Source organism: Aspergillus sydowii (assembly GCF_001890705.1).
Source record: "Aspergillus sydowii CBS 593.65 unplaced genomic scaffold ASPSYscaffold_3, whole genome shotgun sequence".
NCBI classification, from domain to species: domain Eukaryota; kingdom Fungi; phylum Ascomycota; class Eurotiomycetes; order Eurotiales; family Aspergillaceae; genus Aspergillus; species Aspergillus sydowii.
In genome coordinates, this window is record NW_024467861.1 from 1 (window position 1) to 22,377 (window position 22,377).

At 52.2% G+C, this 22,377-nt stretch overlaps 11 protein-coding genes across 11 annotated transcripts; 3 read left to right on the plus strand and 8 right to left on the minus strand.

Annotated features, from left to right (window-relative positions):
• Positions 1-556: 556 nt before the first annotated feature.
• On the minus strand, positions 557-2,614 carry ASPSYDRAFT_42007 (uncharacterized protein). The gene is made up of 3 exons (XM_040846384.1): positions 2,364-2,614; positions 1,797-2,318; positions 557-1,746 (listed from the first exon to the last, which is right to left on the minus strand). Exons 1-3 carry the CDS (start codon positions 2,603-2,605, stop codon positions 957-959), a joined length of 1,554 nt encoding a protein of 517 aa, XP_040704086.1. The 5' UTR covers positions 2,606-2,614; the 3' UTR covers positions 557-956.
• A 46-nt stretch (positions 2,615-2,660) lies between these two features.
• On the minus strand, positions 2,661-3,338 carry ASPSYDRAFT_42008 (uncharacterized protein). Its single transcript, XM_040846385.1, has one exon. It carries the CDS (start codon positions 3,249-3,251, stop codon positions 2,865-2,867), a length of 387 nt encoding a protein of 128 aa, XP_040704087.1. The 5' UTR covers positions 3,252-3,338; the 3' UTR covers positions 2,661-2,864.
• Positions 3,339-3,541: 203 nt separating this feature from the next.
• On the plus strand, positions 3,542-4,108 carry ASPSYDRAFT_42009 (uncharacterized protein). The gene has a single exon (XM_040846386.1). It carries the CDS (start codon positions 3,680-3,682, stop codon positions 3,977-3,979), a length of 300 nt encoding a protein of 99 aa, XP_040704088.1. The 5' UTR covers positions 3,542-3,679; the 3' UTR covers positions 3,980-4,108.
• A 1,265-nt stretch (positions 4,109-5,373) lies between these two features.
• On the plus strand, positions 5,374-6,699 carry ASPSYDRAFT_55901 (NAD(P)/FAD-dependent oxidoreductase; the record flags this gene model as incomplete). The annotated part of the gene is made up of 2 exons (XM_040849108.1): positions 5,374-5,571; positions 5,623-6,699. 2 exons carry the CDS (start codon positions 5,374-5,376, stop codon positions 6,697-6,699), a joined length of 1,275 nt encoding a protein of 424 aa, XP_040704089.1.
• Positions 6,700-7,240: 541 nt separating this feature from the next.
• ASPSYDRAFT_86879 (uncharacterized protein) lies at positions 7,241-8,188 on the minus strand (the record flags this gene model as incomplete). The annotated part of the gene is made up of 3 exons (XM_040851740.1): positions 7,241-7,561; positions 7,618-7,979; positions 8,032-8,188. The coding sequence occupies 3 exons, from the start codon at positions 8,186-8,188 to the stop codon at positions 7,241-7,243; spliced, it is 840 nt and encodes a 279-aa protein (XP_040704090.1).
• A 767-nt stretch (positions 8,189-8,955) lies between these two features.
• ASPSYDRAFT_147335 (alpha/beta hydrolase) lies at positions 8,956-10,057 on the minus strand (the record flags this gene model as incomplete). Its single annotated transcript, XM_040841705.1, has 2 exons — positions 8,956-9,945; positions 9,992-10,057. The coding sequence occupies 2 exons, from the start codon at positions 10,055-10,057 to the stop codon at positions 8,956-8,958; spliced, it is 1,056 nt and encodes a 351-aa protein (XP_040704091.1).
• Positions 10,058-10,534: 477 nt separating this feature from the next.
• Positions 10,535-11,768, minus strand: ASPSYDRAFT_147115 (uncharacterized protein; the record flags this gene model as incomplete). Its single annotated transcript, XM_040841682.1, has 3 exons — positions 10,535-10,865; positions 10,921-11,016; positions 11,068-11,768. The coding sequence occupies 3 exons, from the start codon at positions 11,766-11,768 to the stop codon at positions 10,535-10,537; spliced, it is 1,128 nt and encodes a 375-aa protein (XP_040704092.1).
• A 1,050-nt stretch (positions 11,769-12,818) lies between these two features.
• ASPSYDRAFT_86882 (M20 family metallopeptidase) lies at positions 12,819-14,089 on the minus strand (the record flags this gene model as incomplete). Its single annotated transcript, XM_040851741.1, has 2 exons — positions 12,819-13,037; positions 13,094-14,089. 2 exons carry the CDS (start codon positions 14,087-14,089, stop codon positions 12,819-12,821), a joined length of 1,215 nt encoding a protein of 404 aa, XP_040704093.1.
• A 1,206-nt stretch (positions 14,090-15,295) lies between these two features.
• On the minus strand, positions 15,296-16,837 carry ASPSYDRAFT_55904 (uncharacterized protein; the record flags this gene model as incomplete). Its single annotated transcript, XM_040849109.1, has 1 exon — positions 15,296-16,837. The coding sequence occupies one exon, from the start codon at positions 16,835-16,837 to the stop codon at positions 15,296-15,298; it is 1,542 nt and encodes a 513-aa protein (XP_040704094.1).
• A 661-nt stretch (positions 16,838-17,498) lies between these two features.
• Positions 17,499-20,577, plus strand: ASPSYDRAFT_1171169 (uncharacterized protein; the record flags this gene model as incomplete). Its single annotated transcript, XM_040840254.1, has 4 exons — positions 17,499-18,380; positions 18,693-19,474; positions 19,524-19,637; positions 19,687-20,577. The coding sequence occupies 4 exons, from the start codon at positions 17,499-17,501 to the stop codon at positions 20,342-20,344; spliced, it is 2,436 nt and encodes an 811-aa protein (XP_040704095.1). The 3' UTR covers positions 20,345-20,577.
• A 206-nt stretch (positions 20,578-20,783) lies between these two features.
• ASPSYDRAFT_197543 (uncharacterized protein) lies at positions 20,784-22,377 on the minus strand (the record flags this gene model as incomplete). Its single annotated transcript, XM_040843742.1, has 3 exons — positions 22,188-22,377; positions 21,413-22,115; positions 20,784-21,331 (listed from the first exon to the last, which is right to left on the minus strand). Exons 1-3 carry the CDS (start codon positions 22,257-22,259, stop codon positions 20,784-20,786), a joined length of 1,323 nt encoding a protein of 440 aa, XP_040704096.1. The 5' UTR covers positions 22,260-22,377.

Here is a 22,377-nt window from a genome sequence, read left to right on the forward strand (position 1 = left end):
AGACTACAGCCAATCAGCGGCACGCGGGTGGGTCCACTTTCGGGAACCCTAACGGCATCGAGGGGTCGATTCCCCGGGGCCTGTGGGTTAGGCCTTACTTTCAGTGTGCTATTGTAAGGCACTCTAGTACTACTTATATACTCTACTAACAGAGCCATGCCTGTATTTTTTAAACTTAATCCCTATCCCTTTCTCTATACGATATTAGTAAGTAATAAAGCTATTAGGTTACTAGTCCTAGTATCTATTAGTGCAGCTATGGCCTATGTTATGGACAAGGCCTATGTATACTAGTGTGATAACAACCCGAGTTCTCTATATCGAGGCTATCGAAATGCCGGAGTGCAGCCCGAAGGCTGACTTCCGGCGTCGTTGTCCTCTAGATCTATGGCTACCTAAGTTTACTTTATAGAACCAAGCCAGGATTTCGACAGTAGACATACCGGTAACCGGTGGTGGAACTACGGGATATCGAGCTACGGTTTCATGGGACCACCGCTACCAGTATCATCAACTAAGTAATTCTGGAAAGATACGAGTATTGATATAACAAGAAGGGCGATCCATCCTCCAGGTTGGAATATCAACTCGCCCTCCAAGCAATAAAGCTCTTTCTCGACCACGGGGTCAACCCCAACGACAGTGGGCCAGGTCAACCGGATTTTCAACCAAGTACCCTCATTTGAAGTCGGTGTACTGGCCGGAGGGACGCAGAGGATATAATGAAAATAAAAGGCAATGTTCCCTTTAACACGTACTAATCTTATTCAGCAACTATTCTCCATTACCTGAAACTAGTTGACCTGTATGTCCTCGAAGCAGTATTAAATGTCCGCTCGCCCTGAATTGGCAATGCGCGACATATTCCGAGACGAAGTACTTACCAATGTAGCAGCACTTTTCTCTTGTTCGGAACTCCGGCCAGCGATAGCGCACCTCTTGCTGCATACTAATGTCTACTGTGACTTCTTTTTCCCGATATTGCCTACCTTGCGCAGCCCAATGGCCCCGACCCCCAAGCTGATAATATTCGCCGCGAAAAGGAACCAGAACGACGCCCGGTACCCCACCATCAGCCCATCCGGACTGTGTCTCTCCAAATCGCTGGCCTTGCTATCGCTGACAGCATTGGCGATCAACTCGACGAAGGTCAGCCCGAAGCTTTTGCCAATTTGCGATACTGTGTTGAAGACGCCACCCGCCAGGCCCTGTGTCTCGGGTGGGAACATATCGGCAATAAGAATGTTGGATACAGTGAAGAGAGAATCTGCAGCAATGGAGTTGAGGCAGATGGCAATAAAGGCGCAGCGCCAGTAGCTCCAGGACGGGTGTACGAGGGCCATAATCAGCGGGGAAACGGTGGAAATAACAGTCGTGATATTGATGATGCCGTCGGCACGGACGCGATGCAGGACCATGCCCGTGAGAAGAGCGCTGAGCAGGCCGGTGACAGGGGTCGGAATGAAGCGGATCGCAGTTTGAATGACGGAGAGTTCCTGCACGTTCTGGAAGAAGAAGTTGATCATCTGTTCAAAGCCATTAAAGGCGCCCCAGATGATGAAAACGTTGATGCAGATCGAGGTGAAGGAGGCGTTTTTCCAGAGCGAGTTACGGATGAGGGTTGGTTTATTGTGCCGTTCTTGGTATTCCTGCCAGAGCACGAAGCAGACGAGGAGAACGCCCGAGACGGTGAAATAGACGATTGTAGATGCTTTGCGGGCGTTTTGGATGTCGCCGGTTATAGTGCTGGAGATGGTCAGCGAGGGCCAAGTATATAGCAGGTCGAGGGAACAGACGCTAATGCCAGCGAAAGCAGGGCCAGGGCCGTGCTGACAACAATAGCACCGAGCCAGTCGATGCCAAACAGGAGGTGATTCCACCTGACGCCGGTTTCTCTGCGCTGTGGCAGCTGCCACCACGACAGAAGGAAGGCGACTGTGTTTGCGATCGCGGCGCTATGGAAGCCCCAGCGCCAGCCGATCGTGTCGGCGCAGATACCTCCCATGAGGATTCCCAGTCCAAATCCGATGGGTTGACCGCCGCCCATGAAGGAGAAGGCGAGGTTGCGCAGCTTTCCGGCAGAGAAATTCTCGGAGATGATGCTCACCGCGGATGGGAGACACATGGCGGTTGCCAGGCCGGAAATGACGCGGAATACGATCAGTTGGGCGCCACTCGTAGCGAGGCCACATGCCATGCAGAAGACACTCTGGAAGAAACAGCCCAGCAGGAAGACGAGCCGACTACCCACTGCATCGGAGACGGCGCCAAAGATGAGGAGCGTGCAGCCGGTAGCCAATGCATACATAGATACGGGCCTGGGCTGTTAGCCTCACCGTCTACGGGGGGGTAAGGATCAGTACCATAGTTCCATGCCCGGGTCGAGCTGCAGATCCTTGGAGATCTGAGGCACAGAGACAGTCACCAGGCCGCCCAGATAGCAGCTGATGAAGGTGATGCACGAGATGCAGAAAATCACCAGTGGTGCGTGCCTCGGCCTGCGATCCTCCTCGACCTCGTCCTGCCGGGACTGGCCATGGAGACCTCTGCTAGGAAGATTGGTTGCTTGGGGTGCAAGCTCCAAGACCGTGGTGGACTGGGACATTGTGGGTGAAGTGAATTGGAAATGGAGTGAATGGGAAATGAAGAGATTAAATTAACTCCATGAGTCATTACTGTGTGGTTAAGAGTGTTGGACATTGATTGGCTCAGAATGAACCAGGGAAACAGTGTTATCTGCTAAGTCCACTAGATTTGATACTATTGAAGGGTTGACCGTAAGCCACTCTCTCGCTCTCTGCATACTAAATAACAACAGACTCCCCATCGTCGAGAAGAACAAGTATCACTAAATATGGACCAGGTCACGCAAGACATCCAATGCTGCCATTCGGGCGCTTCACACAGCGGTATGGCTTGTTGCAGTAGTACCCGTAGAGACAGCAGTTCTGGGTATCCGGGTTGACGCAGGATCGGTTTTCGCAGCAGATGTTATTCGGCTGGCAGCACCAATTGCCGTTTTGGCAGGTCGTGGGATATGCCGGGTCAAGGCAGGCCCTTGCAAAGAGCTGCTTTGCGTCTGGGGCGCCGGTATCCAGGCTGCGGACCTTGTTGTCGCTGTCCGGGTGGAGCGCGTCCACGATGCCTTCGGGGTCGGCTTCGATGGTAGAGCCGTCGTTGAGAGTGAAGGATTCCAGGGCCGCGAGGGCACTGTTGGCCGAAAGGGCAAGGAGGAAGTATTTGAGCTGCATTATGATATATCCTGTCAAGAATCAGGTAAGAATGGATAATCGGCGACTGGGCCTCTGCTGGGACGAGAAGAACGACACCCCCTATATATACCCTTCCTTGCTCTCCCTTTCCATATCATGACTGGGGGCACTGCCTCCCTGTTGACTGACAATACGAGCTGCTCTGATGCGGTCTGTTGATCGCCGGTGAAGATCGTCCTCCATCTCGTATTGCGGCTCCCATGATAGAGCCTCCGAAGGTGGCCAAGCCTCTGGGGTTGTTCGCGCCAAAGCTAATTCGTGCTCTGGCAGTGATATTGCGTCGACAAGTTGTCTAGCGGACGATCGACTTCCTTGGCGGGTGTCTGGCGTCAGCTGACAAGCGGCTGGTATCAGTCTTCGTTCATCAGGCAAGGCCTTGACACGAACTGGCTGTTTGTGGGTGTAGCATGGGCCCCTCCGTGCAGCAGGAACCTCGTCTTCCAACGTATCAGGTGCTGTTATTGATCGCATGTACCCTCGCTGCTGTAATGAGTGCACGGTGGTGTTGGGCTACACACGAAAGAAACAGCTCGAGGATATGGATACCCCAACAAGGCTGGGCAATAATATGGGGCAGTGGCTGCAATGTTGCTGTTCGCAGGCTCTCCCCAGTAGCTATTGAGACGCATTCAAACTTACTCAAAACACAGACTCAGTTGCATCTACTTCCAGTGATAGAATCGCATGCTCTGAATATCCACTTTTAGTATCAAATAAAGAACTCCGCACGGGTCTCCTCAGACAGTCCAGGGCAAGAGACAATCATGCGGATCGAAGTCCAAGCGACCTTTTGAAGGAAGACTTGGACGCTGGCGTCATATCTAGAGACCACTATTCAAGTGCTGATCTTGGTAAGTTACCGGTCATAGCGAGCTTCATCTACCTTGATGCCTTTCTTCATCTCGATTGCCACTTGAACAGGCAACTCCTCCATCCTAGGTATTGCCTGCAGCGTCTATACCATCCAGACCTTCGTAAATTCGAAGTATAAAGGCAATCTCTTTGCACCCATGGCTGATGGCTGACATCTCCTCGGCCTTGCGGGACGACAAAGCCGGGCTTCGCGCCATTTCCCCTGCAGCACCGCTTGGCCTGCACTGGAAGGGGGGGGGTGTCATTTATTCTCTTTCGGATGTGGCGCGTAGAGAGCTGTTCAGATTTGGAGAAGGCACTGAAAATCCTTATGTGCGAGCTGATAGAGGAAAGCTCCGCGATTGGCTCCGGCAAGACGTGTCTGTCGAATGGGGGAAAAGATTCAAAGGGTACGAAGAACATCCTGGCGGCGTCATTGCTCGATTCGAAGATGGGACGGAGGCTCGAGGAAGCGTTTTAGTTGGTGCAGATTGTATATCCAGTCAGGGTATGTGCCAACCGTCCACCATCAGGATTCTGTTAACAGAGCTTGCACACAGTCAGGCGTCAGTTACTGCATCACAGCCATGAACCACAGCGTCTTCCACTGGGAATTATCGTTGGACAGGTCGACGCCAACCGCGAATAGTATGGCCGATAGCTGAAGCTGGCCACGAGCTTTTCTTCTGGCTTTGCAGATACCGGCAGGCTGTTTGTCGGACTAAAGAGTGTGTCTCCAGATCTACAAACGGCGCACTTCTACTGGATGTTCGGCTGGTAGGCCCGCAGTTTGCACACTGAGATGCTAGAAGCTTCATTGACTCTATCTCAGGTCCGATGAGAATGCCAAAGAGCCCCAATATTGGACCGACAGTGCCTCTCAGTGCTAGTTGCACGACTACGTGATAGACAATATCTGCGGGCTCAATCCAGAATACATTGATCTATTTCGTGCCACTCCTGTTGGAGTAATCCTGCAGCCTCCGTTGCTGATGCGGGACATGCTGCTGTAAGATATATATCAAGACCGACTAGTAGTACAGTAAAATAACTGGACTGGTACCAAAACTAGTCTGAAAAGAGTGACAGGCATATCGATTCCCCGCATCCAACCCGAGCTGCAGGTCGAAGCGAGCTGCAGTCGTCCATGATTCATGCAGTCTCCAACTCCACCTCGTCATCTTCGCAGTTTAATTATCCTGCTTTTCTCGATCGCTGTCTTGCTGCCCTGCCAGCCTGAACGTCATTAATGTCGCCCTCAATACTCATTCTCGGAGCAGGCTGCTTCGGCGTGTCCACGGCCTTCCATCTCGCCTCGCATGGATATTCGAATATCACCGTCCTTGACAAGGACAGCGAAGTCCCCAGTCGCTTTTCCGCTGCCAATGACCTCAACAAGGTGATTCGCGCCGAGTACGCCGACCCTTTCTACACAGATCTGGCCCTGGTTTGTTCTCAACACGCGGTTCTACGCAGCATCAGTATCTAATTATCACAGAAAGCAATTCGCAAATGGCAAAGTGACCCGCTGTATACCTCCCACTATCACCAGACTGGCTTTCTCAACGTCACCTCCAATGCTGCAACGGCCGAGACAAAACAAGTAATTGACAAATACTATGCATCTATCCAGAAGCATCCAGCATTCCATGGACAGGTTAGGAAGGTTAATGGTCAAGCCGAGATCAAACAGATTGTCCCCAGGTTCTCTGGCCCAGTCGAGGGCTGGTCGGGTTACTACAATAAGCTTGCTGGATACAGTCACTCGGCAAATGCACTAAAGGCCGTTTACGAAGCCTGCGTCGCCTTAGGCGTCAGATTTCATACTGGCAGTCAGACTGGCGAGGTCGAGTCTCTGCTGTATGCGTCGGCTCGGACTGGCACTGTCTGCGTCGGGGCCAGAACTCGAGGCGGCCAAGTCTATCTCGCAGACAAAACCATATTAGCCCTCGGTGCCAGTGTCACAAACTTGATTCCCGCCATTGGAAAGCAAATGACAGGCCGCTGTTGGGGCGTCGCACATCTCCAGTTGACGCGCGATGAAGCTCGCGAACTGCAGGGCATCCCCGTCACCAACGTGCGCGATCTTGCATTTTTTTTCGAGCCGGATACAGAAACCAACAAGCTCAAGTTCTGTCATATGGGCGGTGCATATACCAATTACTCGTTGTCTAAAGACGGACTGTCATTACCGTTCCCTGGGCTGGCTGAATCGCAGTTTCTCCCCGGCGACGACGAAAGATTCATTCGACAACTTCTGAAAGAAGCCTTCCCCAAACTTGCAGACCGACCGCTAATTGACACCCATCTCTGCTGGGTTGCCGATACTGACGACTCGGACTATATCATCGACTTTGTGCCTGGCACAGGCTCGTCGTTGGTTGTTCTCTCTGGCGATTCGGGCCACGGATTCAAGATGATGCCCATCTTCGGGGGATTCGTTCAAACACTATTGGAAGATGGAAGACAATCGCAGCCCAAGTGGCAGTGGAAGGAATCTAAGCCCAAATCTGGGGCAGCATGGCGTAGTGGAGAAAGCCAGGAGCTCTCTGACGCTGTCCATTCGAAACTGTAGCTTTCTTGTTCTCCGTATCAGTAGCCAATCTTATTCATAACCAAACCAATTGCATGGACATTTCCAGCTAGTAAGAGTAGACAGCATCAAGCACTACCCCCAACCGGTGTCATAGAAACAATCTAGTCGCTCCTCTTCAACATAGCGCAAGTCGTCTTCCAGACTATCGTTGCGCCCTCATCTTCCTTGCCATCTTGTTCCCCATGGTATCAGCTCTTTGTCTTAGGGTTGACTTACGTTCCCCGAGACACTACCCAAACTGGGCTGGACGAAACACAGTCGCAAGACGAGCGATGGGAGGAAGCCTTTTCTGATCAGACTGATAGAGAGAAGTTGAACTTTCGATATACTTATTACGGAGTACCCGGGGGTCTTCTACAACTACTGTAAATATACTTTGAACATGATATTCCAAGAATATTCCAATATCTATTCCACAGCTATATCTCTTCGGTCTGTATACCGATGTCCACTACCGGTAAAAAGGAAATAAGAAAAGAAGGAAAAGAAAAGAAGTAATCCCACACTCCGATCGGCATCATTATCGCCCATTACTACTGCAAGTACTATAACCTGTTTCATCCTCTGGCCAGTCTAGGTGTCGCAATATAAAGTTGCTGATGTTTACGACTTCCTCACGCTGACGAGGGACATAATGAGTGCCCTTGAACTTTTGAACCTCCCTCTGCGCACACGCGGTAGCGAGCTGTCGGGTCAGCGCCTCCGGTATCATCGTGTCATATTCCGCTATACAATGCATTACTGGTGTTCTGATCTTGGGGTGGTAGAACGCTCTGTAGTCTGGGTGCTGCAGCATGAAGCCACTAAAACACACTGCGAATCTGAAAGGCGGGTGTCGTATCTACATATTTTCTCTGTTAGAAGTCTTCCCAGTAGTATATTTTTATTTCGACATACCTGCTTTATATCCAGTCTCGCTTTCCGATTGCCTTCCAGCAGGGAAGTTATAATGGCTGCGACGGTTGCGCCGGTCGAGAATCCTATAATCCCGTCGAAGGGACCATGTTTTGCAAGGATGTCCATGATTTTATTAATCGAGGCGTCAAGTCCCCAGATACGCCTTTCAGCCTCGAAGTCGCCCTGGCCCCAAGTCCACACATCTGACTCCGGGCCCTGGCCGGCTGATAGGGGACCGTTAACATAGAAGAGTTCGATGCGCTCCGAGCAGCGTTTCGCGTCTCTGTCGAGGGCAATCTCATGTAGGGCTTCCACCAAGCGCGTTGTCTTGTGGTAGAAGAATCGACCCGACTGACCGTGTCCTGGCATACTGATTAGTGAAGTGCTAATAAATAGGAGTATGAATTTACAAACCATGGAGCATCAGAATTCGAGTTGGTCTCTTGCTGGAGGATGCAGGGCTCTTGCGGCCATTGTTCCCCGGCTCAAAGGGCTCAAAGTACGAGCGGATAGAAGCCATCTCCAGTAGAGGGTGCTCAAAACTTGGTACACTACTCTTTGCGCGATTCATGGTGTCGGCGATTGATATAGAAATCCCACGGCAGTATGGTCTCGTCAGTCAAAGAAACCGCAAGCGACAAACGGCTTTGTGTGGTGGACAAGGCAATCGATGCCCCTTTAGCATATTTGAATGACCTTGCGGCAAAGTCACATCCTCTTAGCGAAGCGAAAGAAGGGTCGACTGGTTTTAATAAAGGAATCTCCTCTGGCCAAGATCAAGTCGGTTGCATGGGATCTTGGCCAGTGCAGATTTCAAAGCGACCAAGGCATCATTATGTGTATTATGTGCAGGACTGTATAGTGAATGATTACAATCCAGCCACTCAGGAGGCCTCTTGGCCATTAAAGAGTCAGATTTGTGAACAATATTGAATGTGAATATCTTCATTACGCTCACTGTCCTATGGCCAGGCAGAGGCCAAACACGGCCACTGTTAATCGGCTCCTAGGGATATATGCTGACAGACTATTGATCGTTGCGAGAAATAGACTGGTAGCAAGCCGTACTCCGAGTGGTTATCAAGAATAAGACCAACATCCTTGAGAACTTTGAACAGTGGCCTGTGGCCTTTCAATTGATGCATTGTGGATTTTCCACTGCAGTATTCACTACAGTGAAGTCATAGTAGGTTTAGTTCTACTGTCAATGCACATCTCATCCAGGTCACCGAGAGGGGGTTGCAGGTGATATCAACAAGTTCAGAGACGCCGATACGGGGACCATAGGCAGAAGTATGATACACTGTACAATCAATGAGATGGTAACTACCGGATATTCTAATGTACGATCATGGCCACGACCTCTTCAACCCTTTCCCTCGGAACCTCGCGGCGCAAAAGCCACCCAAAATGCCAAATAGTATCCTCCTGCGACTTTATTGATTGCTTCAACCGTGGCCATAGATTAAAATGGCCATGAGGCATCCCAGGATAAGCATCCAGCTTCACATCAACACCGTAGTCTCTCAATACCTTTGCATATATGATGCCGTCGTCGCGCAGAGGGTCCAGGCCCGCGACCTGCACGTATGTGCGTGGGATGGCCGAGAATGGCGCAGTCGAGTTAAACGGAGAAAAATCCTCAGACAGAAAGTCCTGTTCATAGAGAACCTCGTATCCAAGGCCCTTCGAGTCCTGGAGAGGGTTTCCGAAGGAGTCTGCGTTCTGCTCGCGAGACACCCACAGCTCCTTGTATTTCTCGGGCACGGTCTCTTCACTCATACACACTGGGATGCTGGCCAGAACTCCAGTAATTGGCAGAGAGAGCTTTTCCTTCACCGACCGATGCGCTGTGACGATTGACAGATTTCCACCAGCTGATCCACCCCCGATGACGAAGCCTTTGGTCAGGTCTGCATCGAGGACTGACTGATTCTGGGTTATCCACCGCACGGTGTCCCAGACATCCTTTGGGGCCGTCGGGAATTTGTGCTCTGGTGCTCTGCGATAGGAAAGCTGGACAACAGTGGCGCCATACAAATATGCGACCGTGCGAGCCCATGCAATGGACTGGATGTTGGTGCCCATGACAAACGCTCCCCCGAATACAAGAACAACCACGGGGTTTGCCGAGGATGAGTTTCCTGGTTTGACGATGTGCAGTTCGCTCTGGTGTCCATCGCGCATGACGATATTCATGACACTCTCCTGCGTGTCGAATGTTGGGCACGAGTCATACGCCTTCTTCTCTATTGCCGACACGGTTTCGCGCAGCTGCTCGACGGGCAGCGACATGCCCATCGACGGGGCTGGAGTATGTTTGAGAACCTGATTCACATCAGACAATAGTCCAAAACAGTCTGTGGCTTCTTACCTCTTCCAACTCTGGGTCGACAACGGCCAGCTTGAGGACATCCTCCTTGGTGGTATATTGGTCCATTGCTGCAGTTGAACAAGTATCTATTGTGCAAGTGGTGTCTATTTCGTGGCTCATTCAGCTTTCGGTGTTATTCTGTCAGATGTTCTGATATTGATGGGTGTTGTTAGGGTTATATACTGCAGTTCCGGATTAGGCAACCCGTCCGCATCATGCAGCCTCACCATGACTCATGCTTGATCATTCTGATACAGCCAGAATTACTGATTTACACTGAATAAACCTCACTCTATGCACCATCATTGCATTTACTACAGCTTCTCCGGCAACGCCTCGAACAGGCTCTTGAGTCCCCAAATTTCTCGCGCTGGATGGTTTCCAGAACACTGTTGGCCGGTCGCTGACTTGCTTTGAGGATCTGCAGCAAATTAATTGTACCGGATTGTAAAGGGTATCGGCTTGAAATTGAGACCTCAACGCCCTCGAAAAAAATGCAAAGTATTAAATTATAATATAACATATCCCTATTTTGATCATGCCTCACTCATATCCAGTTTGGATGTGGACCGTCTTGACAATGCTTGTCCCCGCATCTGGCTTCTGGCCTCCGTCGATGAGAGACGCCACACTGGCATGGGCATCATTCATGACCCCCAGCTCGTAATAGCCATCGTAGTCTCCCTTGTCAACCTGATCGGGCGCAGGCTGCCCCTGCGACACGAGATGCCCGGTATTGCCTCGTCGTCGTGAGCTCGTGGCCAGACCGTATGAGGGTCCCGAGCCAGATCCTTCTTGCCCCCGTACGAACTTGACAAAACCTGGAAGCATGGGGACGGCACCAGACAGGATTACCGAGCATACCTCTGCAATGCTGATTTTCTGGATTAGCAGGACTGGGGAGTGGCAGAATAGGGGAGGGTACGTACGCCCAAAGCCCAACGGGAGAAATTGCCCATGTGAAGTCATTTGTCCCGGCCAGGATGACTCCATAAACAAGTCGGAAGACACTAGATATACAACCCCTAGTAAGGTCAGGTCAGTCTTGCTCGGCTGAAAGATGAGTGGCACCATACAGAATACCAGTGCCGAATACCATCCCCAGGATCAACTTGGTTCGAGAAGGAAGCTGCAGTCGCATAATCACCATCAACGGGAAGAGCAGCATCGTGATATCAGAAACCACATTAATGGCCGACGAGGCGATGAGCGAGCCATTCGACGAGATGCAGCGCCCAGGCAGGTCAGGCTCCCAGAGCTTCTGACGGGGGACACAGGCGAGGATGAAACTCAGGGTGATCGCGAGATAGCAGGGAACGTTGGTCCACAGCAGGACCTCATGCAGCCAGTACAACTTGCCCTTCTTGCTGACGACGAACATGCGTTTCATCTGCAGCAGCATCGCCACCTTGGCCCCCAGGATAGTCGGGCAGTAAATGATCTCGATGACATTCGCCAGTTCCACCACGCGCTTGAAGCCTGCAATCGACACATTCCACTGGTGAGCGCCCTCCCCAAAGTTTGTCGCCGTGACCATCAGCAGGGTGAAGGCATAGAACCCGGCCAGAGACATCACCAGGATGTACTCTTCCAGCTGCACGCGACGCAGGACTCGGGCTTTCACGAAGATCCGGAGGACCACGGCGATTGTCGACAGCACCAGCGTCACGGCTGCTGTGGCAATGAAGTGGACACGCAGGACGGGGGGTTTGTCGAGGTCGCTGAATTGCCCATGGGGTGGCTTGAGGGCCGGGGTGGTCAGGTCGGAGCTGTCCATCTTGACGCGGAGACAAGAGGACGTCGAAAAATCGGGGTGGGACAGTGGGCTCTGATGGAGCAGTTCATCAATTGACAGCGGACATCGACAGTGACAGGGGCCATTATTGATTTATATTTGGTTCTGTTCCAAGGTTCGAAGGGGTCAACTGCAGGGCAGAACCAAGCGATGTGTGGTGGACTACGATAGAACGACAATAGAAGCCGCCACCAAACGATTCAAACCCATTTGCACGCATCTCAGTGGTGCGGAACACGAATCCAAGATCAGCGCTGCAGCATAAGCTTTAGGCCAAGCTGGACATGGCGGTTATTGGCCGCAAACCCTCGTGGTGGACTCGCGGTGGACTCGTGGTGAATTAGGATCAGTCAAGTCAAATAGACGTCCCTCTTGAAGCAATTTGCAGCGCTCATCACTGTCCCCGCGGAACTGGCCGCCTCTCGACAGGTTCTGGGGCTCTTAAAACAGCTAGGGCTGCCCATGTGAAGAACGCCGCCTGGCCCCTGAACCCAGACTGGCACGTTGATTGCCTCGAATGGACGCCGTGAAAGCAGCCAAGGCTCTATCTTTGTTTCCTGTAAGGCCCATCTTTGTCTCCTGCTCCTTTTCACCACTTTTCCATGTTAGCTTTCATGGCTCGTACCACCACGAGGCATCTCCCTCCTATCCGGCCACGAGGAAGCCCTGGAGCGCAAAGCATATGCCCTGGATGCCTGCAGCTCAGAAGAAACAAGTAAGCCCCGTATAATTGTCCTCGTGTCGGAGCTGCTCAGGCCCAGACTCGGTGATTTCTCGGTTGGCCTGCTCTTGACCCGACCTGTTAACAACGGCAACTGTCCAGAAATGGAGGGTAAACATCAAATAATTACTTCACGAGCTGTAAATCTGCAGAATGCCATTATGGTTATATGTATACTATCTCAACTCCGTTCAGTCGCTATAAGTCAACGCTGATTGACGTACACTGTATGTTTTGACACGGAGGCTCCCCTGTTAACAGGTCAATCGCTGTGAATATCATAACGATATGTATATACCGTGACATGTCGATCAGCCAGACGAAGCGAGAGCATCGATCAGTCTCTTATACCCCTTAACGGCGTCCTTTAATTCCCCAACTGTAAGGGCCTCATGGTCGGAATGGGCGACATGGATACTCCCAGGCCCGTAAAGGTACCGCTTGACATTGCTGGCCACCTGGAGGTTTGGAATATCTGTTCCATAGTTCACTGCTGCGATCGGGAACCCAGAGACATCTGTATCGAGATCCTGAGGCGGTATCCAAGGAGATTGCCCTTGTCGTCCCTCTGAAACTCAACCGTCACATTCGCGTCCTTAATCTCTGCTACCGAACGACGTACGGCACAGGTAATAATTTCCGCAGCGTCTTCATGAGTTCCTGCTGCCAATCGAACTAGTCCGGTCGCATTCGCAGACGCGGGCACTACATTTGATGCCACGCCGCCCTCCATAAGGCCGATATTCACCGTTGTCTGGTTATACTTTTTTGAACTGGACAGCCCGCCCTCGCGAGGAGGGATGTCTCCTAACTTATCAAGGACTGACAATGCTGGAAGAATCGACGATATTGCGCTCGATCCAAGCCATGGGTATCCGGAATGTGCAGCCCGACCGGTGCTTCGCACCGTGAACCCCAGTGCTCCTTTGTGACCAGAAACAAGCGCGCCATCTGTCGGTTCGCCAAAGATGATGCCGCGGTATTTGTTGTTCTCTGGGTCATAGAGGGTTCTATTACCCGAGAAGGTGCGCATTCCCATAGCATCTGCTTCCTCGTCCACAACGAAGAGGAGGGCGAGCGGCGTGGAGGGTGATTCGGAAAGCCTTTCCAGGGCAGCAAAGACTTGAGCAGCGACATTTGCCTTTGCATCGACCGAGCCGCGGCCGGACACAATCACACTGTCGGAGTCTTGGGTTTTGTTGCCGCTGTTGGTTGCGTTGCCCTTGCGCACGGAGTACGGGATATACGGAGGGACAACGTCAATGTGGCTTGTGAGAAGAATTTGTGAATCTTCAGGAGTGGAGCCAGAAGGATAGGCAAACACGTTGAATGGCGCCTTCTCATTATTCGAGTTGGTTGGGACAGGCTGTTTGACGACGGTGAAGTTATGCGCCTCCAGGAACTCAGCGATGAAGGAGCCGACATTGGCCTCATGCTTGGAGATAGAGGGGATTTGAACGATGTCTCGATGAAAGGAGAGGAAGGGGGAGTCGTCTATGATGCTCTTCAGACTTTGATCCTGATATTGAGCTGGCGCTGTGTCGTCTCTTTTGGCGGTTGGGCTCACACTGTTCCTTGCCATGACCAACCTGTCTACCGACAGCGAGGTCGCGCTGGAACTGCAATATATCAGTGCGAGAAAGAAGGAGAACCTCATCTTGTGTGTTCCAGGCTGTTTACTATCTGCGATTCTCCGAAGTATGGACAGTCACGGCAATGTTTTGGATGCTTCTGGAGTCCAGTGCCCAAACCTAGTGCTCTGATGATAATTGTCCTTCACAGGCAAGAAATAGTAGATACTTATAGACAGCCATCTGACCCAGTTCATCTGTCCGCTGTCCGGAAAAGACGGCAGTCTACACCCTTCCGTTGACATGAAGAAGGATATATTACTCCAGTATTCCCAGTCATTGCATTAGCACAGTGGACCCTCGCTCTCAGAGTCCAATTCGTCCATGAGGTCCAATTTCGCAACATAATGAATTTCCTATATAGACCGATATGATGTAACTAGCAGCGCTGCGGGGATTTCATGCCTGCTTCTGTCCGTGCATCGTACGTATCGGCTGATTCGAGTTGGAGTTGGTCTGTTCTCGATCAGTCACGTCAAGATTGAAGTCCAACGTCATTGCATAATTAGCTTATGGTGGTTTAATATTGAGGTCCGCTTACAAGCCAGTTGATGGTATTGATAGGAATGCAGCGCAGATGGTAAAGGTAAAATAGCCACATGTCAATGATCCTGTAAGATAGTCATCTATAACCTCGCATTAGACTCTCTCATTACAGTCTATCATGTGCTTTTCAGAGTTATTTGGAGTAAATATTGGTATATATGGGTAATCATCCAGACCCTGGGAGCTCGAAAATTTCTCCAACGTCCAAGCAACGTATAGACCAGGCAGTGGCCACTCGTCCGACATGCTGAACCTTCGTCGACCCCTTCGACCGAGCTTTTAGATGCTGGGCTTTTTGCATCAAACGCGATTCCGGCCCAATCAAGAATCCAGCAGACTGTCTGTGGCGCACAGATCGTCGGCGACTGAAGGGCCTAAGCGCACTGCCTCGCATCAAACGCCGAATCACCCGTTAATAGTATTTCATTGCATCAGCTGGCGTCTGTGGAAACAAATGCCTGTTTTCGATCACCGTACAGTGGTGCAATATCGGCCATCTAGTTCAGTGCCCGGTAAACCCACGAACTGCATGGAAAAGGAGTCTGTTGGGCTGGGTAAGAATAGTATACATGAAATCTGCATAAAATAAGCGCACTATACTCAGACAACTACTACGCAGTTGGCGCGTAAGCAAACCATTCCTTAATTCCCACTCCAGCATACCCCCCGCTTCCTCCGGATGCAGATAGAACAGCTCGAATGGAGGTTGTCTCTATTTCCTCGAAGCCCACCTCAACCGGAGTATCAGAGACATCCACTGGATAGGGCGAGTCATTGGACACCTTCGTCCAGGACCCATTTTCTAAATACTCGACATGCCAAGCTGTCGGGGGCGCCACCCCGTCCGATGCACCTGCTGGCTGGTCTGCGAAGAAGACCATTGCCGTCCCATTCAATGTCACTGCAGAGTCCCAGGAATAAATAACGGTGTTCTCCGCTGGTGAGTTCGTCCCGTCGTAGGAACACCAGATGTCCGGGGGAAGCGGGTTGGCACTGATAATGCCGTCGTGAAGAGCTTCAACCCAATATTGAATAGGCGTCGTGTTCTCAGAGCTGGCATTCGCTGCACCCGCAATGTTACGCGTCGGCTCTGGGTCAGGCTGTGGCGCAAATGTCTGCTTGACGGTATTGATGGTCGGAGGGGACTGCGAATCGTCCCAAGTGAGCTCGTCAAAGGCCACGCTGCGCCGGAAATGGTATCCGCCCTCTGCGTCCGCGGTATGATAGACAAGGTACCAGGCTCCATTGCTTTCAACAACACCTGGGTGGGAGGTGGTGGAAGAGACGATGTGCAGCACAACGCTCTGGAATGTCCACGGCCCAAGAGGCGATGAGGAAGAGGCGTATGCAATGCATGCATGGTACGAAGTAGGCGTGCATGGCGAATCCTCGCCGGCATTGTTGGCGGCGTAAAGCATATAGTATGTATCCTTTCTCTTCATCAGCCACGGGGCTTCAAAATACCCAGTCAGCGTAGATGTGTCGACTTCAATGACATCGGAGGTGATAGTAGTCATGTCGCTGTCGAGTTGGTACCCCAGAAGACGTCCAAACGTGCCAAAATAGAGGTAGACACTCCCATCGTCGTCAACAAGGACGGTCGGGTCAATGTTTTGAATGTCATTTCCCAATGGGACCGACTGGGAGACAATTGGCCCGTCCGGATGGGCATCTGTATAGGGCCCTGTCGGGCTGTCGGACACGGCAACTCCAATTGCGAACGGGTCGGTGTTGCCTGAGTTCGCCTCCGTCACGGGCGCATACAGGTAGAATTTGCTGTCAGGGCCCTGGACGACCTGAGCTGCATATGCTGTGCCCTCAGCTGCCCAAGAAAAGACTTCAGATGGCTCAGCAATGTTGGGATATAACGTCCACTCCGAGCCCGCCGGGTCATGGCTGGCGGATTCAAACATGCCCCATTGAGGCATCACAAACGAGTTCGTATCCGGCGGTGCACCATCCTTACCGGTGATGATATACACCGTGTTGTTCACCACGAGGGGCGCAGGGTCGCCAGAGTACCATGAGCCATCAGCGAGGATAGGATTGCCCTTTGAGGTGAAAGTAACAGGATCCGAGCCATCGATCTCTACAGCGTGTCCAATCCCTGCTGCAAAGACAGCCGTAATAAGAAGAACTGATTTCACGCCCATATTGAGCTTTCGGGCCTCGAAGAGGGATAAAATGTCTGTAAGATTGTGCCATTGCGAGGGTTATATAGACTCTGCGGACATCGGACACCCTATAATCAACTTAGAGCACTGTCCGACACACTAGCAGCTTGGCCAAGACGAGCAGTCTTCCGATGGCATAATTAAAACAGAATAAAAGGCGCCTACCAAGGCCTTATTGAGTGATCTGCAGGGCAGAGTCCAGCCAGGGACCAGTTCGGGGTCTATAACTGAAACGTAGCAGGGCCGTGCCATTGCAGGCAAAACGGCAGCGGGGTAAAACCATCTCTAGACAGCAGTAACTTGTTTATTAGACAACTGGGCAGTCTGGAGTTTGATATCACTGCTGGTTCCACTTGGAGTACCCGGGATTAAACATCGCCATCCAACGGTCACACTAACATCTGTGCACCGGATAATCTCCTTAATTGTACTAGTGTTCTGCAGAACGACAGCATCCAGAGCTGTCTCACTCTGATTATGAGCAGATTGCCATTAAAAGGCCGTGGACCTGCCTCCGGTGTCCAAACCCCCAGTGGTTGATCCTCGCGAGGGGATTTCGTGAATACACATTGGAATGGCCGATCGCTTTGTTTGTCGCACTCCTGTGGATGAAATATAGCAGAAACACATCCTCATCACCATGATGGCCTATGCCGCTGCGTTCGCCGCTGTGCTGGTTGCCTCAGCGCACGCGCAAGACACTCTGGGTCTGGCGAATGGCTACAAGAACCTGTCGACGACCAACTTCGACTTCGATCTGGTGCAGGACGCGCAGGTTCTCTCTTCTATCCGGCCAAGCGGAGGGTCCTTTGACTTTTCTCCTTCCAAATTCCTTCAGTATCGCGCAGCAGATGGCCAGTATCACGTCGGCGACATCAACTTCCGCTATCGCCTGTCCAGCACCAGCGAATGGATCAACGCCAGCACAGCCTCATCTCGACAGGCGGTCGAGGACGTCCCATCGACAGAAGCGCTGAGTGCGGCCAATCTTGCAAAGACTCTGCCAGATTCATTCCCACTCGACGTTACTCGCTGGTGGACCAACATTGATGGCGACCTGGGACTGACATTCACGCTGAACAATACAAACGATGAAGCTGTCGAGCTCGGAAGCTTGGGTCTGCCAATCGAATTCAACAGCATCTTCTACAACTATGAGGCGGACGAGGCACTGGAAAACTGCTCGCTTATTGATCCTTATATTGGACTTGGAGGAGGCTATGTCCAAGTAACGCCAACACGGGGCACTGGCGATGCGCTCGTCATCACCCCCCTTGGCGATACTCAGTTCGAGGCGTGGAATTTCCTCGAGGAGCCAACTGATGGGGAGCTTCCATACCACAGTCAAGTCTTCGAGGGGTTCTACGAGTGGCAAGTCCTGACGAAGGCCCATGCGGAGCAGGAATGGGCAGATGTTGAGCCATGGAACGAGCCGACTTCCAGAACATTGAAGCCGGGGGATAGTTGGACGGTCGGACTACGTCTGTCCCTGGTAAAAGACGGGATTCGCGGCATTGGCGACGTGGTCGAGGCCACTGGGACTCCTCATGCAGTGGGAGTCCCAGGATATATCATCCCATCGGACCTGGAAGCATCATTGTATCTTTTCACAAACAAAACCGTTGCCAATATGACAACGTCTCCCGTCCAGTCATTTGATATTACTGAAGGTAATGCAAACAACCTGTGGAAATTGAAGCCCCAGTCGGGCATCTGGGGCCGTGTCAGGCTTTCCATTACTTATGGCGACGGCGTTGTGCAGACTGTGCATTACTACATCACCGACAGCGCCTCTGAAGCTGTTGGCAAGCTGGGCAACTTCTTCACTACAGAGGCCTGGTTCAACGAGTCGAGTGATCCCTTTGGTCGGTCCCCTTCGGTCATCACGTATGACCGCATTGCAGAGAAACAGGTAGATCAAGATCCTCGCGTCTGGATCGCAGGCCTCATGGATGAAGGCGGATCGGGGGCATGGCTCGCGACATTGATGAAGCAGGCTATACAGCCCGAGCCAGCAGAGATCAAGAAGCTGGAACAGTTCATCGATGAGACTCTTTGGGGCGATATCCAAGTCAAGGACGACCAGACCGGCCCAACCAACACCAGCGCCGACATCTACGGCGTCCGCAAGAGCGCCTTCTTCTATGAGCCCAGCTATGTTGCCGACTACGAGTATCAGTCGGACATCAACTGGGGCAACTGGTGGAGCTGGAATCGCGCTGACTCGTACTCTTTGCACGGCAGAGCGTACAATTACGTCCATGTCACTGCGGCCTACTGGGCAATGTACCGCGTTGCCAGGGCGTATCCCGACTTGGTGACCTCGCACGACTGGGAATGGTACTTGAATCAGGCATATGAGACTGTGATGCGATGCTATGTCCAGGATCAATCGGGAAACTACATCGTGGGATACGCGTTGGTGGGATTGATGGGCGAGACGGTCTGGGGAGAGCTGCTCAACGATCTTCAACGCGAGAATCAAACAGAAAAGGTGAGCAAGCTGGAGACAGTCATGCAGGATCGAGTCGACTACTGGGATACTCTCCCTGCGCCGTTTGGCAGCGAGCAGGCCTGGGACTCAACGGGGCAGGAGGGCGTGTATTACTGGACACGGTACGACCGGCATAATCGTATCTTTGTAGAAGCATACTGACATGGATAGATACTTTGGCAACGACGCTCTAGTCAACAAGACAATCAACAGCATCCTTGGGTACATGCCCACCGTGGCACATTGGGGATGGAATGGCAACGCTCGCCGCTACTGGGACAACATGTAGGTCTCTACTTTGCCAATATCAGTATTCATTAACTAAATGGATCAGTTATGGAGGAAAGCTGCAACGCATTGAGCGCCAGATTCACCACTATGGATCAGGCCTAAACGCGCTGCCTTTGTTATCCCACTTTCGATACAATCCGCAAGACACCCACCTGCTTCACGTAGGCTACGGCGGCATGAACGGGCCACTCTCCAGTATCGACTCTGGCGGGTTCGCAGCGGCTTCGTTCCATTCATGGCCGGACACCCTGGCCTGGGATGGATACAGCGGCGATTATGGCCCCAACTTCGTTGGTCTCGCCCTCGGCTCTGCAGTTTATCTTGTCGAGGACTCGAAGCTGGGGCGGGTTGTCTACGGAGGAAATATCAAATCGAACGATTCTACCGTCGTCGTTGCCCCCCGCGATGCAGTCAAGCATTGTGTCTATATCGCGCCACTTTCTCTGTACATCACGATTGATGCGGGAGCAATCGAGGAGTTTGAGTATGACGCTGGCAAAGGTACTGTCTCCCTGACCATTGCGTCAAAGTCAAGCTCCGCTCCGACGACAGCTGCAGATGCTTCAGCTGTAGTTGTTTGGCTGGAAGATCCAAGTGGTTCTCAGACGTACACTCTTGATGGAGACTACACCAAGGAACGAGGTGGCTTTAAGGTGCCTCTTGGTGAGAACTCTGCCAGAGTCACTGTACAATCGAGTTAAATCCGTGTTGATAATGTCATGAGAGTATGAGACATTTTGTAATGCTAGAGTGTACTCCTGGTTGTTCGCATCCAAGCCGAGCACAGGTACTCGCTGAGTCTGCATGCGGATTATTACAAGCTGAAACTTGTTTACATGTTCAAGGTAGACAGAAATACCGATCTAATTGGCAAAACTATTCTATAACAACTGGACAAGCTCCAAACATGCCGAAACGCCAAACACCTCCTCTGCGTCAAGGCAGGGACCCAGCCCCTGCTGTTGAGGCTAGGGCGCTATGTGGAAAGCAGAATCCGGTCTTTACCTGGTCCTTCTACTCCCACTGGACTGAGATGCAAATCCTGCGATGCTATTCTGATTCTAGAAATCGGTCCGGTAGACCAGGGTTGATAATGAACGGGCAGTATACCCACATAGTCCAGATGCAATTTGGTAAATATCATGACTGTATTCCCACGATATCAGAAGCCCACAGAATTGAGCCCATTCGCTCTGGGCCCAGCAGCTGGGAGATCTCCTTAACCAGCCGGCTCCCCCAGTCGCCCATCCACCATCGGTCGCGCAGATGGTGAAGGACTGCACAGTAATGCGCAAAGATGATGAGCGCAAGGGGCTTCTTCTCGCGCACAAGCTCCAGGTACCGCCATGGGACACGGAACATCCACCGGAGGGCAATCATGGTCGGCTCGCCTCCTTTGCTGAGCATCTCCAGGGAGCGGTCGAGCTTTGTAATAGCATCATCGTAGACGGAGGTCTCATGCGACGAATCCTTCTTCGCAGTGGCATTGTTGAGGTTGCGCATCGCAAGGATGGTGAGTGTATATGTGCTGGGCAGATGGTGATATGGGTCGGTTTGGGAGAACAGCGCCTTCAGCCTGCCTTTCTCGACGACGTCGAGGACTTTGGAGCTGGGCGACAATGCGCGCACTGTTGTGAAGATATCAACGAGTTCCTGGAGGGTCCGAGAATGTCCAGCAGGAGAGGACTCTTCTTCCTGGTCTTTCTTTTGCACCTTCTGGTCCTTCTCCTGATCCTTCTTCTGCTCCTGATCCTCCTCTGGTTTTGGACTCGATCGATCAGCCGATCGCGAAAAGCTAAATCCATCTTCGGCCAGCGAAGGCGAAGTCAATTCGCACATGAAGAGAATGCTTGCGGTTGAAAAGGCCGCATCGTATGTGGACTCGGGGGTGTCGTCGGGGGTGTCGTCGAGGGATGGGAACTCGTCCACGGCGTGAGAATAGTGTCTGCGGGCGTCTTGCAAGAGACTTTTCCGCTTCGCAGATCCAGCCTCGCTTTCCAATGCGAGTTGTACGGCGGAGAGAGCCAGGGTGCTGTGGCGCAGGGCCGGATGGGCAGCCGCCTGGCGGCGTACTATGGACTGCCACGACCGGTCCTTGCCCTTGCTGTGTGTCAGCGACTGCTCAGTCGCAGCATCCCAGTGCTCAAATAGCCGGCGGTCGTCCGGGTTCATGGTGTCCACAACAGGGCCAATTTCTGGGGTGGTCGATCGCTCATTTTCCCTGTCCTCGGAAGGGTCCGACTCGATTGACGAGGAGGGGGAGCTGACCGTCGACTGGCGATGGCCGGTGGAGGGAGGAGAAGGCGAGGAGTATACAGAGGAGTCGGAGGTAAACGAGCCCTTGGGCTTTCGAGAGCGAGAGCGAGAGGAGTGCTTGCGAGCACGAGTGTCGGACCGGCGTCGGGCGTGTTTAGCAGAGCGAGAGGATGGACGCTGCGACTTGCAGTCGTCGCACTTGGGACGGGCCATGGACTATTATATATCAGGAGCAGTCAATGAGCTGTCTTTCACCTTTCACCAGCAGGGCGACAGCGATGAGCATACCTCCATCTGACCCTCGGCGCACTTGGCGCATTCAAGCTGTGATCTTCTCTGTTGTCGTCTCTGAACTGGCATGCCTGGCAGTCCACGGGTTGTCCAGCCTGTGTCTAGGCTGGCATTGGCATGATCTTAAAGGGAATCATGCCTTACGACCGACGAGGCGAGACAGGACGGGGTCAATAAGGATGGGTTA

What these genes read in the sequence shown, in the direction of transcription:
- ASPSYDRAFT_42007 (XM_040846384.1), bottom strand. Translation starts at nt 2,605, where the DNA reads ATGTCCCAGTCCACCACGGTCTTGGAGCTTGCACCCCAAGCAACCAAT. An exon ending in GACCCGGGCATGGAACTATG is followed by an intron (nt 2,319 to 2,363) that starts GTACTGATCCTT and finishes CTAACAGCCCAG; the next exon opens with GCCCGTATCTATGTATGCAT. An exon ending in CTGCTTTCGCTGGCATTAGC is followed by an intron (nt 1,747 to 1,796) that starts GTCTGTTCCCTC and finishes GACCATCTCCAG; the next exon opens with CACTATAACCGGCGACATCC.
- ASPSYDRAFT_42008 (XM_040846385.1), bottom strand. Translation starts at nt 3,251, where the DNA reads ATGCAGCTCAAATACTTCCTCCTTGCCCTTTCGGCCAACAGTGCCCTC.
- ASPSYDRAFT_42009 (XM_040846386.1), top strand. Translation starts at nt 3,680, where the DNA reads ATGGGCCCCTCCGTGCAGCAGGAACCTCGTCTTCCAACGTATCAGGTG.